Source organism: Thunnus maccoyii, chromosome 18 (assembly GCF_910596095.1).
Source record: "Thunnus maccoyii chromosome 18, fThuMac1.1, whole genome shotgun sequence".
In the NCBI taxonomy this organism is placed as follows: Eukaryota; Metazoa; Chordata; class Actinopteri; order Scombriformes; family Scombridae; genus Thunnus; species Thunnus maccoyii.
In genome coordinates, this window is record NC_056550.1 from 7,922,980 (window position 1) to 7,941,184 (window position 18,205).

Here is an 18,205-nt window from a genome sequence, read left to right on the forward strand (position 1 = left end):
ATAGGATCAGCTGCATTGTCACCATATGATTCCATTGATTTGAAGGATGTCAGGGAAAATTAATACTCTTCTTGCATGACTACTAAAATGTTTCACACACAAAAGCTTTCAAAAGTTTTTTTAAATTCATTATATGATAAATAAACATTCCCTAAAAGTGTCCTCTGGTTTATTGTTGAAATATTTCTGTCCCACTAATTGTTTTTCCAAGCTTCTTGTTTGCTTCAATAAGAATTCCTTCACTCTGACCCTGTGGTGTTACTGATGTTGATTCCATGTTAAACAGGAAATTGCATGTCATCCACATCACTACTGGGATGAGACGGATAAGAGCTCATCAAGCTATGCTGGCGCTGCCATATATGACATTACAGTCGCAGAATGAGAAGACATATTAACTGCATACCTGTACACCACAAGTGGCTTTCTTAGTCAAGGCAAAAGAATTATCATTACAGAACATCAGTACACAACAACGCCCTTGGAAATATATCTTCCTTTACCAGTAAGGAGTGGTTAAGACATTAGTTTTATGGTGCCTGATGTTCATTTCTCACTTATAATCTCAATTTTGTCATAAAGCATCAAGGCTATGTTCAGTACCAGCAGCCTGATCAATGGTGAAAGCTACTGTCACAGTGTCCTGCCTACAAAGGAAACATAAATCACATGTCAAGATCTAAATCTGTCTCAATTACTCATGTCTCCATCCATCTCTCTCTCTGCCTGTTTTTCCACCAAAAAAAAAAGTCAAAAAAGAGACATTCTTCAGCGACACAAAGGGGCGATTATGTGCAGCCGCCAAGCTTGAGTCATAGATGGAGACATGGGGGGTCAGCTGCTGGGTGAAGAGCCAGGCCTGTTGTGTGCTGGGCAGGAGTGGAGTGCAACAAACATAGAAATGAAACCCACAGACTCTGGTGCTGTTTGAGCTGTACATTGTTGAATATATGAAGGCGTATTTAAATGAATTTAGATATCTGATTTCATGTTTCCTGTGTTATGCATGTGGGGCTGCCTCCAAAACTTTTCTCCAGCACTCTGTCTAACGTGCACTTGCAATACTACTACTGCAATAAAACCTACTTATTCCACAAAGTGCAGCAGTGATGATTATATCAGGCTCATCTTTCGAGTTCCTGTTGCCCTGAAGCTGCGTGTCAAACAAAACAGCACAGAGGAAGTGATGAATCAAACCTGTCCCTTGCAAAGTGTTCTTTGAAATAAATCCTTCAGCTCTTTGCACTAATGTGGTTTACTGGTTTGTATCCATCTCACATTGGAAAGTTCACAACACAAAGTGTGTTCAGCTATGACCTAAAGACACTAAAAAACCCAAGTGTGCCTTTTAGGAATTCTGCAAGATCTATTTCTGTGTGACTGAGATGTCACAATATCACACATTCCAGCATGAGCAAACTGTGGGGTCCAGTGCTGCTGTCAATAGCTCCTCTGTGTCGCTGTCACCTCAGAGACAACAGGAATGCTCATCCACTCCAGCCCTCCCCGCACCACGGCCTGGACACACTGCTGGAGGATGGATTGGTCTGTCTGAGGAAAAGGCAAGAAGTAGAAGGTCACAGACGGTGACACAAAGAGAAATAGAAAAAAAAAGAGGGGCGAGGGAGAAAAAGGAAAACAGAGACAAGATGTGAGTTTGTGAATCATTAATAAAGACGGAGCCAAAAAACAGAGGCAAACAAAGATGATACAGCACAAGATTAGATAAAAAACAATGAGGAAATAGAATTATTCATATGACCTTTTCTTTCCTGTCTGTAATTTCTCACAAGATACATAGATAAAAGTTGATGAAATCATATGAAATCCCCATACAAGGTTACATAATATAACATAGTCGACGCTGCTCAGCAAGTCTTGCAAGCCTTCATGACATTTATACAACCACTGATACAACACTAAGTGTGTCAAATGCAATGATGTCACCAACGCTGTATAGCTATATTTATATCCACACTAATTTGTTTACAGAGTGAGCATCCTCTCCTGACTGTGCTTCCTGTAGCATATGAGTAGATGCGAGTGCTTAATATGGTATCTGCTTTACATCTAATAACCCCCAGCAATCTCTCAGTAGCAACACTTAGACCCCCAAACAGGAGACCTGTTTATTCAGGGGAGGCCCAGAGATGGAGGGCAGTCTGACATTTCCTGCCCAGATGCCAAGAAAAAGACACATTCTTCTGCTGGGCACCCCATATTTCCTGTCTCATACACATTTCAGACATATTTCACACCACACACTTCACCCCCTCCATCCCACACTCATGAGTTATAAACAGCAGCTGTTTATATATGTTCTTTTATAAACCAAGGGGGTTTTTGTTGCAACGCACAGTACCAATCCACAATGTACTTAAATTCAAACTTCAGCCACAGCCTTTCACCTACTGCTAAATTACTTTAGGTATTTATTGACATCATCACACTAATCTGGATGATGTTTTTTTTGGCCTGATACACTTGCCTGTACTTGTTTCTGCCTTTGCATCACTCCCTGGTTACATTTCCAGGCCAGACCCATTAAGTACTGATGAGTAAACTGGCAGTATTTCATTTTTTTTTTTTATGAGTCAGCTGCACCACACATTCAAAACTACATTAATTATAGTCATTAAGTGGAGTGGGAAGTACCAGCATTAAAAAAGAAACAAAAAAAAACAAAAACAAAAAAAACGTTGAGGATGAAACTGTGTGTCATTGTGTTTGGATGCACCAGGTGGGTCAGGTTTCCCTTTGCAGCGCTGGTGACTAACCTGCTCTCTCCTCCAGGCAATAAAGCCCAACTTCTGTAATTTTACAAGGTGAGAGGCTATTTTTTGCCCCTGGTGGCAGCAAAGCATTTGGAAAGTGAGTCACAGTGTTAGTGAGTCATATTCTCTTCAGGTCCTCTACAAATGTCTGTGAAACGTCCTAAAAGACCTGAATGAAGACATTTTTTTCTCACTTCAATTAATATTCAGAAATATTAACAGTTTGACTGCTATAGCCTAATGTTGAGTTTGTAGGCGGAAGCTTTATGATTAGACTATCGTTGGTTGAAAGCGCCATCTAGCGAAGAAGGACTCTATTTTACTGACTTTAGTCATTGATTGCTTTCCACTGAGCCATCCCTGACCAGTGTAGTGTTGACAAAGGGAATCCGCTTTGATGTAGTGATTAAGGGAATTTTTTCGTTCCTCTTGGCTCACGATTGGCCGGTTGTGTTTGACCGTGGGTGGGGAAGCTGAGTGTGCCAAGGTGTGCGTAAAGGATCAGTGCGTCCCTCTGCTCACTACCAGTCAGGTGGCGACCACACTCTGACCTCATTGCTTGGTTTCTCTCCCGACTCTTCTCTGGACCAGAATGGGATATTGAAAACGTGATTTATTACTCTGCGCTTTACTTAGTCTCATCTTAAAGACAGATTCAAGCAGGTCGAAGACATGAGCGGTAAGTCAGCATTTAAGATTTCAATATTTAATGGGCTGTTTTCTCATCTTCTATGCGTTCATGTTCATTTGAAATGTGTCACTGGGAAACAACTGTTTAGACAGACTGTTCCTTTAGTCAACATGAAACATTATGCGTTATATGGCAGCAGGACTGTGATTCAGGTCAAGGAAATGAAATAGACTAAACTCTCTCAGAAGACGTGTAAAAACGGCATATTTAACTTAAACTTCATGCAATAATCTAAATCCTCATACACGTTGTAGATCTGTAATTCTGGCATGTAAGATAAACAGAAAGTACCTGGTGCAGTCTGTGGAAAGTATCAAGTTACCTTCAATTTTTTGCTTAATTTCTCACTTGACTTGACACATTTATCCAAAGCAACGTTTCTTCTCTCAAAACAGTTCACAGTTATTTAAAATCCTGGTAATTTTCCAAAAAGAATTATATATTCATATTACACTATACTATTATACTTTATACCATATTTTCACACAGGGTATAAATATGGTAACATTATGAGTAATAAAACTCATAACTAAAATTCTTGATGACATCCCTACACGTGAACCTGTGAAATTACATCTGTTATAATATTTCTGAAGGCATGAAGAAAAGATTTTGCTCACCGTAAGCAAAGTTTTAAACAACACATCAAACATTTTTTGCAATATTTGGGTTTTTAATTGATTTTTCAGGAAAGGAAATCATTTTACATTGCAAACAGCTGGGCCTATTTTTTATGATTTTACTGGCCTCCTAGTTTCTGCCTCCTGTGTGCTATCATTCATTTCCTTGGAATAGATAACAGGTACAGTATAGTAGTCCAATTTAGGTCAGTTTTTTTCTACTACTTTAAGCGTCCGGAGGAGGAGTTAGATGGTAATCACATGAGGACGGTGTCTCAATAGACTGTTTATGTGTAATGACAGAGATTCCAGAGAATCTAGACGAGCCTCAGCCTGCCTGTCAGCTCAGATTGCTCTCTGATCAGCTGCACAGGGCAGCGTGCACTTCACTCTCATTATTGGTGAAAATCTTGGAGGGGTAACAACAGAGGCGTGAAGGCCTATAGATTCAATTTCATGACTGATTTATCTACAGGGTGTTTCTAGAATTGACTGTTTATTAATTTATTATATAAGAATGTCATAAATAAAGACAAATGCTCATCACATGATATCAGAGCATGATGTCTTCACATTTCCTTCTTAGGCTTATCAGCAACCAAAAGAATCTAAAGCATTATAAAATGAAATGAAATGAATACTGCATTATATCTCAGGCTGCAGTGAGACGAGAGAGAAACTGGTGAGCTGGGCCTCTATGTGATTACAACAGACCCACAACATTTGTTAAACCAACCAAAACGAGACACGGGATTCTGCCTGTAGATCAACAGAGCTTTGGAAGGCTTGTGTTGTTATAGTGTGCCTTGTTTAGCAGTTTCTCACTGGATTTGGAGGTTTGGTAAAAGCTTTATCTGCCTTGCATCAGTGACAAGGGAATAAACACTTCTGGTATTACAACTTTTACTTGTAGATAGTTCTGAATATAACTCACAGTTAGTGTAAGTTCAAAAAACTCTCAATTCTACTGTAATATATTACTAATCCATTCACTTTCCTCACAGTGTGAAGTCAATGAGTCTGAGAAAGTCTTTGTCTGTGGGCCCCTGGTGTGTTTTTAGGTGTGCAATATGAGTCACGCCACCATTTTCATTCCTGCGCTCTGAGACACTGACCCACAAAGTCCTCCCCACCATAGTTTATGACCCTCTAACAGACGACCCTTTTACTCTTCAACAATTAAAGAGTGTCTAAAACCACTGCTGCAGTTATATTAACAGTCTGCAAGTTCCTCTTCATTCATGCAAACATTTTTGGCTTTCATCCAATCAAACCTGCCCTCTTATGTAAGATTTAAGTGTTCATCTGTCACACAGAGTATTTTGTAGGGAGTAATTCCTCCTCTGCATTTCTTTGGAAGATTTCCAGTAAAGAGCTCCATCTCATTCCTTCACTATGCAGCAGACCAATAATTCTTAATTCATCTTTAAGAATGATTTCTACTGTATGAATGTTGGACAAAGAGGATCACTACATTAATGTTAATTAAGGCTGAAAATGGAGGAATTTGCTTCTGATATCTTATCTTTGTGTTTAAAAGTAGGCAGACTGTGATTGTTTAGAAATGATAATAGTAGCATACCGTACTGTAATGATCCACTTTTGATGGCATAGATAAGGTTAGTCAGACAAAAACAAATGCCTACGCAATTCTTCATGGAAGAAAATATTTTGTCTAGGATTTGACATGTCTGCAAGCCCTCAGGGTTGAAGCATGCCAATTGAAGAGACATGGTCCGCTGACAAAACACCTCTGGAGTAATCAATTAATGCAAAATAATCAAAACATACACAACATTTCTGTCTTCTTGTCTCAGTCAGTGTACAATCCTACCTATAGTAGATCACAATCATTTTCCTTTTGGTCTCTTGCAGGTGTCACAGATTGGGAGGAGGGGGGTGACATTGTTCATGAGGAAGTTCGATCTTATCCGTCTTGGTCAGAGGAGCGCTGCGAGGAGCTGTGGGATCGTGTGGAAGGAGTACGACACAAGCTCACACGTATCCTCAACCCGGCCAAACTCACCCCGTACCTGCGGCAGTGCAAAGTCATTGATGAACAGGATGAAGACGAGGTGCTCAACTCTACGCAGTACCCTCTGCGCATCAGCAAGGCCGGTGAGAACAAACAGAATTCAATTAAAAACATCAATAAATCAACATGGTGACACACGCCATACGGCAAAATTGAACACTTCAAGCAAAATGAGGTTTAATTGTTTTTATTCAACATGACAGCAACATGCAGCTGCAAGCATATGAATATCCTTACTTGCTAGTACCCTAAAGGAAGCTCTTTTTAATGGTAAACTTCTCTCATATTGAAAGTCAAACCAGAAGAAAAAAAAACTTGGTCTTAAAACAATTAAACCTGGCTCATAGATTACATTTGTCACATTTTTTCCTTTATTACTGATGAGAAACACAGGAAGAAACAGAGATTCAGGTCTTTACTAAGATAAACTGATGTAAATTTGTGCCTGGAAGACAAGAAATTGTTCTGCAACCTTACATTATACTTTAAAAATAACTCACACAAACTCCCAAACAAGAAACATTACGTGTGAATGATGGAACAGCAGGTTGTCAGAGATGAACAGGTGGTAAAGATAAATGTAGTGAGCAAACCTGACTGGAAGTAAAGAGAGAGCAAGATGAAAGACTTCACTAAGTAAAGGGGAGTGTATGGCAGACAGACAGGGAAGAATGACAAGTAAAAGAAGATAAAGATGAAGCAAACATGTTGCAAGTAAAGATGGGATGAAGACGAGCACCTGGTCCAATACCAAATTCATATCATTGTTGTGTCATTGCCAGTAAGTTAGCTCATAGTTATGCCAGTCATTCATCATAGTCATGTTTGAAGTACATAACTACGGGTGTAAGTAACACTCACATCAAAGAAATAACATTTTTGTGGTTCAACTATTTCTGCTTTATAGTACCGACATGCTGACACTGCGTTTATTGCTTTTTTTTTGTCACTGTTGAAGCCAGTGTGCCTGGGATAGCGAATTAAAACACATTATTGTAGTTTTTCAGACTTTGTTTGTCCATTTTGTTGAACAGGCCGGTTGCTGGACATTCTGCGTGGTCAGGGCCAGCGAGGTCTTCAGGCCTTCATGGAGTCACTGGAGTTTTACCACCCAGAGCAGTACACACAGCTGACTGGAGAACAACCAACACAGCGCTGCTCCCTCATACTGGGTAAGCAGGAATTTCTCTGCATGTGGATCAATAGATGGTGAGATGATGAGGTGATGAGGTGTGGACTTGAGTCAGAGGACGTGACTTGACTGAGACTCAAATCTCAATGTAGCATGCAACCATGTCTTTGCCAAGACTGTATTACAACTGACTCATTTTTTCTGATAATTTGAAATTTCTCCTAATTGTTATTGTGTTATCGGTTTCATTTTGAGAAACTACATTAAATTCAGGACTTGCTTGGCACTTAATGTTAAGACTTTTTGAGAATACACAAAGGTTTGTTTTTAAAGGTTACAGGGCCAGCAATCAGACCTGAGATACAGGCACTTAAAAGTAGTTAAGAATTCACTTTCAAGAACCAGAAACTCAATGTTATCTAGTACATAAGTACTTAGTGAACACAGTTTCTTGAGAAATGATGCTCAAGACTATATGAAACAATGCAGGCATGCTTAACAAACACAATATAATAAAAGACTTTCTGACGTTTGGCACTAATTGTCTGAATAAGATAAAAGTTCAAAGCTTGTAGAGCAAATATGGGAATTTGAGAGAAACAGGTAAATTGATGAAAGTTGCTTTCTCTCTGTAGATTTCAACCTCTGCAGCACCTCTTCTTCCACAAAGTATTCATACAACACTTCAGTTATCCAGATATGTATGTATATGACAAGTAGTAATGTACGCTAGTCATTCAGGAGCTGGACACATAATCAAACACTTGTCTTGTCCTGCACCTGTCCTCCTGACTTTAATCCCCAGATGAGGAAGGTCCGGAGGGTTTGACCCAGTTCCTACTGCTGGAGGTGCGTAAACTGAGGGAGCAGCTTCGTAACAGCCGTATGTGTGAACGACGCCTGTCTCAGCGCTGTCGAATGGCGGAGGATGAACGCAGTCGCGCTGAACGTAAAGCTCAGGAGTTGCGTCATGACAGACTGCAGCTGGAGAGGTTTGTCTGAGGTTTCTAGGTAGCTTAGTTTGTTCCTCCAAGTTTGCCTCCTGTTATTCAGTTTGAGGATTTACAGGATTAGGTTGTGGCTGCATACAGAAAATCTTGTGTCAGAGAATGATTAATGACAATTTACTGATTTATAGTAATAATTTTTCCTCATGAAGCTTTTAAGAGTGAGTACAAACTGATTGACACCTATAATGAATTCATGATTGATAGTTACTTTAATGCCACACAAAGCACATAGTGTATTCTTCCACTATCTGCCTTGTGTTGCACAAAAATGAATCAAAGAGAAACAGTAAGACAATGTTTGCACTGGATGATTTGTGATCTCAAGGCTGCGTCAAGACTGCGAGTCGGCCAGTCGAGAGCTGGGCAAGCTGAAAGACAGACACCTGGAGCAGGCTGTGAAGTACTCCAGAGCCCTGGAGGAGCAAGGCAAGGCCTCCACCCGTGAGAGAGAACTACTGACGCAGGTGAGTTAATGAGGAGCATGCGTAAGGATAGAAACTGCACAGAGAATTTTGTAGGTTTATGTGCTTTATTTTCCACAGCCTGATTTTAAACTCATGGACCATATATTATTAGATAATGATATCTGGGAGTCGTCTCACAGTCTGTAACTGGGAAACTCCACTCGATCAGTCAGAGGCACATCAGTGTTGAGAGTGAAGGGAGGGAGATCAGTCATTTCTATTCCACACCACCACATTTTTCTCAACTGATCCACAAAGTCTAAAAGCAGCTGTTGTATACATGCTGCAGACACATATTTTGGTGAATCTGCTAATAATAGCAAGTCCCACGTCCCCTTACTTGTCTGCTCCTGTTCCTGTAAACTTGCTGGAAAAGATCTGGTTGCCAGTGATACAGTTTATTACCATATCATTTCCTTTCAAGTTGTGGCAGACTTAGGGTAAGGAAAAAAGAAGTGTTATGCTTGATAGCATGATAAGGCAGCAAACAACAGTGCCCAAGGCAGCCACAGTGAGACTGAGAACTGAAGTTCAGTTCAGACCAGCTGAGCAGATGTCATCAGTCTCCCCTTTTTCTTTAGTTTTTGCGCTGCTACAACATGTCGACCAAAACCACTCAGGCAAGAACTGTGAATACCTGTAAATATTTGCGGTTTCATTTCGCCCTGAACCATGGCAAAATGTAAATACAAAGCCATGTCATTGCATTTTAAAACATGTTTTACAACAGAACAACAGATGCCTGGTGTAGAGAAGGAAATGCTTACATTTTAAAATGTCAGGGTGTGTCTTTATGGCTGCTGTGCTCTGTCTCCATACAGGTAGAAGAACTTAAGTCCAGGTTGACAGAGGCAGAGAAACAAACAATCGATTCTCCGGGGAATACTACGCCAGCCAGAAGAAACAGTTTGCTCTCTAATGGCGGACATGGTCCTCCACCTGCTTTACCAGAAAAGCCGCTGCACCGTATTGAGATTCAGAAAGCTGAGAGTACAGGAACGCAGATGAAGGACTCAGTTCCTACCACTGGAGTCATAGTATGTTTTTAAATAGACATTGTCTATGATCTGATAGCACCTAAAAATGGTCTCTGTTTGTGTCTGAATCAGCTACAGTGCTTTTTTTATATTTTCCCGGCAATGTCTTGAATGGTTGGAGTGATTAATGTTCTAAAAATGTTGTCTGTGTTGTTTGCCTTAGGCCCTGATGGATATCCTGCAGCAGGACCGCAGGGAGGCTGCAGAGCAGAGGCAGGAGCTCTGCGATATCATCTCCAGAATACAGGGGGAGCTACAGAGCACCGAGGAGTACAGGGACAAGGTGAACAGTTTTCACCACCTGAAACATTGTTTTCAAAATGTTAAATTTGCTGCAAAAACCAATGATTCCACTGTAAAAGTGACCTTTCAGCCTTCGAATAGAGGTTGTAATGGTGAACTATGTTTGTAGCTGGAGTCGCATTGCGAGCAGCTACAGCTGAAGGTGAGGACTCTCCAGCTGGACTGGGAGACTGAGCAGAAGAGGAGCATGTCCTATTTTAACCAGGTCATGGAGCTAGAAAAGGAGAGGGACCAGGTCAGTATGTGTTCAGGGTCTGAATCGATTCTGGGCTCATGGCTCACGTGTCCCTAACAGTTTAACGATCTTACACAGTGTATCAGGGCATATTTGTATTTAGTTGTGTTGCAGTTGAGTCTGGCAGTGTGTATTCTGAACATTTTTTACACCATGCAAACTTCTTTTCTCTGCCTTTTTTTGCCTCTTCAGGCTCTGCGTAGTCGGGACAGCCTGCAGTTGGAGTACACTGACTGTCTCCTGGATAAGAATCGTCTGCGTAAACGCATCGCAGAGCTGCAGGCCAACCTGGAGCAGCAGTACAGGGAGCTGGAGAGAGAAAGGGAGAGGAGCCGGGAGAAAATGGATCAGAGCAGCTCCTGTCTGCACTGCGTGAGTTAGCACAGGAGTACAGCAAGTTAAGAGTGCAGCACTGTCTTTTCACTGCAACCACAGAACATTTGACACATTATGTAACTCTCTGTATCTGCTCCCCAGTCCCACCTGTCTCTGTGCAGTGAAGACCAGTGCTACGGCCCCTGCTGTTCCCTCGGCCTGGACCTGAGCCCCCAGGCCAAAAGCACCCACAGGCTGCTTAGAAAGGTCAGGTCCATGGTTACCATAATTATTATTTTACTCACATTCACAATAACAGTAGAATCACCATTGCCTTGTGATTTAAATCAGCATCAGTGGTCTTCATTGTGGGAGTGTGGTACTGCTGTCAGTCATAGGAGTTGTAGCTGCTGTTTATTTTGTGTAAATATGCCTTTGTGTAGTGTAAGGGATCATTTCCAACTGTTTTGGGGGACTGCAACAACATGTTTTCTCAAGTTTTTTATTTTGCTATGCATGGAATGTGGCTTTTGGACTGAACAGTAAATTTCTTCAGCTAGACAAGGATCTTATTATTGTCTGAGATTGTGATATCCTTCCTGAGACTGAGAACCGTCAGCCACTCAGGTCATTATGAAACAACTACCTCAGCTTCAGGGCACATCACTCTGAAAATTAGACCCAACCAAATTATGATGAAATAAAAAGAAAAATACAGAGATTACTTGACTGAACTAACAAAATCCCAGAACAAAATGGAAACATACATAACCCTGTCTGACATAAAACTGAGTCGACCACTAAGTACAGACTGACTGAGCACAACCTGGCAGTGGAAGTAGGCCGGCACAGACAGACCTGGCTGCCCAGACAGGAGAGGTTGTGTTTTTACTGTGACCAAGGAACAGTAGAGACAGAAATACACTTCCTAACTCATTGCAACCAGCATCAAAGTCTTAGAGACCAATATTTTGCAAAAAAAAAAAAAAAAATATTCCCAGTTCCTCTATCTAAGTGACTTGAAGGGGCTTTTGGTGCTACTGGGAGAGAGGAGGACTGCTGTAGACTGGCAGCAAGATATGTAGAAGCCTGCTATGAGCTCCACAGCTCTGTGAGCCCCCTGTCCCACATGACTAATAATTTAAGTTTATTAATTAATAATTAATTTGTTGTATGTTTATATCCAATGTTACTCTTACCTTACCTTCCATAGCCCTTCTTGTTCTCCATGACCTTTTGTACTGTTATTGTTTATTTTGAGTATTTATATTTAATACAATTGTATAGCTTGTGTTAATATGCTTTGGCAACGTTGTTTTTGTCTGTAGTCATTCCAGTGAAGCCATGTGAATTGAACTGAACTGTATGAGACATTGCAGTAAATTCTTATGCAGATCTTGGCGTGTTAGTACGTGCAGGATGCCTCTCACTAGCTGTGAGATCATACTATATTCACACTTGTTTTTTTTGTGCTACAGGCGCCCTCTAGAGGCCAAGCCAATGACAACTCAGAGGGTAGGTTGTTTTTTTTTATCATTGACAGCTCGATTCTCAAGTTTGTGCAAGACAATACTTGTACTTGTGTTCTTTATTTCCTTTGTATCGTTGTACTTTATTTACTTGAATATTCTCTCTGCCCCTTCACAGATTCTCGTTCCAACTCAGAGGAGAATCTGCTGTCGTCAGTGAGTATCACCGCTCAGATCATTATGAGAGAGAAAGAATGAAAGACAAAGTCAGAATTGGTGTCTGTTTATTTATCATTCTACCCTCAGGCAGAAGACAATGAAAAGGAAATAAATCGCCTCTCCACATTCCCCTTTCCTCCTTGTATGAACTCCATCAACCGACGATTCAACACAGAGTGAGTTTATCAGCCCCAAATCACCATCATTACATGTTTTCAGCCTAACTGATTTCTTCACCCTTAACATCTGTTTTTCATGCACTGCAAAGGTTTGACTTGGACTCCTGGGGCAGTGATGAGAATGATAACATAACAGGTACATTTGATTCTGTCATGTTCTGCATTTGAATGATCAGTCATGTAGGAAAAAAAAACTCAAATAACTTTTAAACGATTCTCTGATTGTTTCAGTTATTTGGCATCTAAATACACTGAAAGAAACCATAAGAAAGCACTCAGTCCAGCTCTGCTTTTGCTATCTAAGCATGTAGCACATTGCAGGTGTAAGGTATGAGGCTCTCTGGTGTTTTCAGGTGAGCAGAGTGAACCTTCTTTGTGGGATTCGTGGAACTCCCTACACTCTCATCCCTTCCCCCCTGACCTGGTCAACCTTCCCGCAGTCTCTACAAATGTCCCCAACCCCAGCGTTCCCAGGTACAGCCCTGCTGTTTTGATGCCTGTCGATGAAAGCCACTAAAAACATTGTTAAAGCATTAACTTATGTAATTGCTTTCTGCTTAATCACCATTAATGTCACTTGTAAACTGCTAACAGCAACATTTAACACCTTCATAGATCAGAAAGATTACAATGCAGCTAATAGGACAAACTAAAAAAGTTTTAGGGGATTTATTTTACAAAGGTCGTGATAGTCACAATAGGGTACGGACCTTTTACGACTATTGCACAGTTGCATGATCTTAATTAGTTTCTGGAAGCCTCATCATTTCTATCATATACAGATTAATAGAACTTAATGATGTCTCATTAAGTTATCACACCATCCTTATCTATTGCTGCTCATCCATGCCATCTTTCAGGATACCCCCCGTCTCCCCGTCTTCAAGTCCCCCTACCTCACCAAAGCACGGAAGAGCCAGCCTAGCTGATGATGTTACAATAGTCGGAGGAAACCGAACGGGGATCTTTGTCAGCCATGTGAGAGCTGGTTCCACAGCGGAACAATGTGGACTGAAGGAGGGCAGCGAGCTGCTGGAGGTGTGTGTCTGTGTGTGTTAGTTCTGTCATTAGTGAATAGTGTATGACGAAGGCATACAATACATGCTTACATTTGTAGTTTTGAGACAAATGCCTAAGGTTCTTGATTGCAAAAAGTGCAAATGTAATCAAATATAAGACCATAAGGCTATAACATAACATTTTGTTTTTTCTTTATGTTGAGCAGCTGGAGCGGGTTCTGTTTGGTGGGGGAAGTGTACTGCTGGGCCAGTGCACTGCTGAGGTAGCCCACTTTTCTCTACAGTGGTGGACTGAGCCTTCATCACTCAAACACCAGAGCAACCCAGAGGGTGAGTCTGTTATATCAGAGAGGGTCTGCAAACAGATCTGAAATTTTCATTTAAAGTAGTAAAATCATATTCTTGAAACGTTTCCCTGTGAAACACAGTTATGTTCATTCATTCATTGAAGTAAGCTGTCCCTCTGCATCCTGTCCTCAGCATACTCCGAGCTGTGCTCCCAGATCTCATCACCTACTTTCACGGGTGCTGACTCCTTCTATGTGCGTGTCAATCTCAGCATTGAGCCTCTCGGGGACCCACCATCTCTGGGTGTGTCTTGTGATGACATCTTACATGTCACAGACACAAGGTACAATGGGAAATACAACTGGCGCTGTTCGCTGGTGGACCCACGCACAGCCAAGCACCTGCAGGCAGGAACCATGCCCAACTATAACAGGTACACCAATTAGACCCTGATTTGGCTGCTATGTTACATTAGATGATATTCTGGCCAAATGGGATATCTTACAGTAGCTCTGAAAGACAAATATAAGCCTGGTTTTGAGTTATAAAGTATATTAAAAATAAGCTCTAAGCACGTAACATTTGGAGTGTAAATCACTTGTATTACACTATTTTCCATTTAAGGGCACAGCAGTTGTTACTTGTAATGCTACGGAAAATGGCCCTGGAGCAAAAAGACTTCAAGAAGAAGGTGGTAAGTCTGCTCATATTCAAATGACATGGAGTATACAAAAAGCTGAGTTTCAATCACTAACCAAACTATTACAGAACCCATAGCCTACTATTACCACTACTGCTACTGCTACTACTACTACTACTACTACTACTACTATTATATAACTATTAGATGTTTATTTTTCTTCATTTTCATACATATAGTTTTTGAAGAAAACATCTAGCAGTGTTCGATTGGTCAAGGCAGCAGACCCCAGTTGCCGTGGGATTAATTCCACACAGCAGGTCCTTTACACACTCAGCAAACGTAAGAACCATCCACTATGCTCCCAGAATACAACACCAAATCTTTGGTCTTTTTGGATAAAAGTATCCATTTGTCCTTGACTATGTGTTTGTGTATGTGTGTACTTTGCATTAATGTGTGCATACCCACATGTGTGCCTGTCCTCTCAGGTCACGGTGAGCACTTGATCCCGTACAGTTTAGTGCAGCCGGTGCAGGTTCAGACCAAGCGGCCAGTCATTTTCTCCCCCTCCCTTCTGTCCCGCGGTCTCATAGAGAGACTGCTGCAACCCGCAGAGTCTGGTTTGAACTTCAACACCTGCCCACCAGGTATGCACACAGCATACACACTTATTCACACAAGTGATTTACAAACATTCGCCAAATCAGTGAACAAAAACGTCGATAATTCCTCATTTGACCACCACAATATCCTCTTCCCTCTGTTTCCTGTGGTTTTCAGAGCCTATTCAGGCTTCTGAGAGACAAGACAAAAGAGTATTCTTGCTGGATTCCTGCACTCCAGAGCAGGCTCTGGGCATACGGTTGCAGTCAATACAGGATGTCATCAGCCAGGTAATAATAAGCACATCATATAGTCTTGTTATTTTTCTTCTGCCTCACAAAAACACAATCGCACCCTCTTAACACTCAATTGGGCTTCATTTAGCCCTGTACTTTGTATCATCTCAGGCACAAACACCCCTTCAAAAGAGTTTGCAGATGAAACCAATAAGCGATCACAGCTATTACCTGTAATGGCCAATTCATTTTATGGAAAGAGAAAGATGTCCATGTTGATAATGATGAATGCTCTTTGTCACACGTTATCCATTTATCTCTTTGTCTGTTTCACTGTTTCAGGACAAGCACTGTCTGCTAGAGCTGGGGCTGCCCAGTGTTGAGGGCTTGTTGAGACAGGGGATTTACCCTATCGTCATTCACATCCGCCCTAAGAACAAAAAACACAAGAAGCTGAGGTAAATGCAGTTTCATTTGCTGTGCAAGGAAGTTTAGTGCTACAGTAAGTTCACGTTGCATAACAGCAACAATACTTCATTCAAGCTTGTTCAGGCTCACCATATACTGAATGTTATTCACATTTTAGGCTAAAAATGCATTTTAAGGGGCATTCTGGTGGCCCAGGAGTCTTAAGACGCTGCACATTTATTTGCAACATACTTGGTCAGAGTCTGGAGGTGTAACTCTGTTGCATGTTGACCCAGCATTCATTTTTGGTCACCTCTCTGTTGTGAAATAAATGTCATATTTTTTATATTCTATTTCATCTACAGACACATAGAGCAGACCCATGCAAAAAGAGAATCCAATTTTTTTCCTGCTGCTTATCACCTTCCCACTCTTGAAACAGGAAGTTTTTTCCACGGTGTGGGGACGATGGTGTGATGGAGGAGGTGTGCCAGGCCGAGGAGTTACAGCTTGAGACGCTGCCCTTGCTTTACTACACCTTGGAGCCCAACACCTGGAGCTGCACTGAAGAGCTGCTGGCAGCCATACGCAATGCCATCATTAGCCAGCAGAGTGCAGTAGCATGGATTGAACTGGATAGGCTGCAGTAGAGGAGAGAACATACAGAAATACAGAATGTGTTTGTCGTCTGCAGCACAAACTAGATTCTCCTGTCTGTGAGTAAATGATCTGGCAGCTGCCAGAACGCACCAAACCACAGCCAGGTTTCTATGTTTTTCATTTATATAGCCAAGCTGGACTGGCTACGAATAGTGAAATGTTAAATTAAAAAATAAAAAATAAAAAAAACAGAAAAAGACATGACCTAGATAAATAAGGCCAAGTACATGACGATACAGACATACCTGTAGTTAGCTTCTTTTATCAACAGGAATTTTGTCATGATGCTTGATTTTTCCATCCAAAGAGCTTACAACACTTACATTTTTATTATATAACTGTATTTTGCTCAAGGGGTCACACAAGGTGCTCATTTATAAAGGTATTTGTATCACTGGTCATTCATTGTTGTTTGGAGCAGGAAGTAAAGCTGTGAGGGTGATACAAAGAGACTCAAAGGTATGGGTGAAGGTGATAGTTGTATGTATCATGTACACTGACATAATCTTTGGTGTAGATCACATTTAAAAGTATGAAACTGATATTACTGTAGTTATATTAACTTTTTTTAAAGTGTAAATTGTTTGATATTTTTTACTTACACTACATTGCATAGCAGAGTCTCTGGTTTACTGTGGCCAAATGGTTTTGTTTTTCCACTGACAAATCTTCTTTTCTTCTGTAACCAGTTTAAATAATAAATGAATACAAAAATAATTGATTTTTGCCTCACTTGTGTGCTCAAATACACAACACATTTGATCTTATTGATTTTCATATTGAAATATAACAGCAGCAGCAGCATACATTTAGATATCAGTACAGTATCCAGAATCCATCTTCATTGAGGAAGCTTTAACACCAACAATCTGAAAGACAAAAAAATATATACAATTGTAATGGGAAACAAGAACAAACTAATTTTACATGAATTTAGTAGACCCATTCAACTAAACTAGACTATATTTCTATGGAATAAAGTCTGCGCTGCATAACTGTCAAAGCTCCCCTGCCTCTTTGAAAGTTTTTATTTCTATTAACTCATACAATAAAAATGCTATATATTCTCATTGAAAGTGACAAAAAATACTGTGATCCTCTGAGGCAAATGTTCAAAACTACCTGGAAGTGTTAACATTATTTCTGTCCACATGGGCAGTTAATTCAACAAAGATTCAGCATCCTGATTAAAATAAAATATTGCAAAACTCTTGAGAAGCTGTTTATATTAAATTTTTGTGATCACAGTTTCCTCACAAATCGAATTTAAAACAGTGCTACAGTGCACAGTTATAATTTAATCATTCATGGAATAAATAACATACAAAGGCTCACTGTGTTTAGAGTGCAGCTTTAAAATTGTAGCTTAAATAAGTAATATCGGTGCACCATGAGGCCACTTTCAGTCTTTGTGAAGGCAGCATTTTCACAGGTTTTTACCTACCAATTTGTTTACTTATACTTTACAGCAGGGGTCAGCAATTAGGTTCGACCATGGGCCAGTTTTTGGAGGATTTAGCATTAGAGAGCCAGTAAGCGGCACAGTGGAAACACATGCCTATATGTTTTGTTTATTTATAACTCTGTTTAGGGTTGTATCTGTGGGCAGATGTAATTTTCCCACCCAACTTATTTGAACTCATTTGGCTAAATGTGACTCATACACAAAAATGTGTTCTGTGCTTCACTTTGAGACTAGAGACGTACTTTGTTATCCACACACAGTGGCTGCTTCATTCATGGTTGACTGAAAGTACTGTAGCCTACTACACCACAAACCTCCATCCGCACCCTCAGAGCTGCCAGCAGCTTGCTCCTCCAGGCCCCCATTACTAAGCTCTGCACCATGGGGGATCCAGCCTTCT

General features: G+C 40.7%; 1 protein-coding gene and 1 long non-coding RNA gene across 2 annotated transcripts; one reads left to right on the plus strand and one right to left on the minus strand.

Annotated features, from left to right (window-relative positions):
• Nucleotides 1-2,835: 2,835 nt before the first annotated feature.
• Nucleotides 2,836-17,030, plus strand: zmp:0000000896 (caspase recruitment domain-containing protein 10). Its single transcript, XM_042394001.1, has 24 exons — nt 2,836-3,453; nt 5,961-6,203; nt 7,155-7,292; nt 8,058-8,244; nt 8,588-8,726; nt 9,548-9,763; nt 9,927-10,046; nt 10,176-10,301; nt 10,494-10,673; nt 10,779-10,883; nt 12,095-12,131; nt 12,264-12,301; nt 12,392-12,480; nt 12,573-12,619; nt 12,837-12,957; nt 13,344-13,521; nt 13,709-13,832; nt 13,983-14,223; nt 14,415-14,484; nt 14,670-14,772; nt 14,922-15,080; nt 15,214-15,326; nt 15,615-15,730; nt 16,123-17,030. Exons 1-24 carry the CDS (start codon nt 3,447-3,449, stop codon nt 16,328-16,330), a joined length of 3,105 nt encoding a protein of 1,034 aa, XP_042249935.1. The 5' UTR covers nt 2,836-3,446; the 3' UTR covers nt 16,331-17,030.
• On the minus strand, nt 15,617-16,195 carry LOC121884919. The gene is made up of 3 exons (XR_006092425.1): nt 16,104-16,195; nt 15,933-15,997; nt 15,617-15,702 (listed from the first exon to the last, which is right to left on the minus strand). It is a non-coding gene; the product is annotated as an uncharacterized LOC121884919 (long non-coding RNA).
• Nucleotides 17,031-18,205: the final 1,175 nt, after the last annotated feature.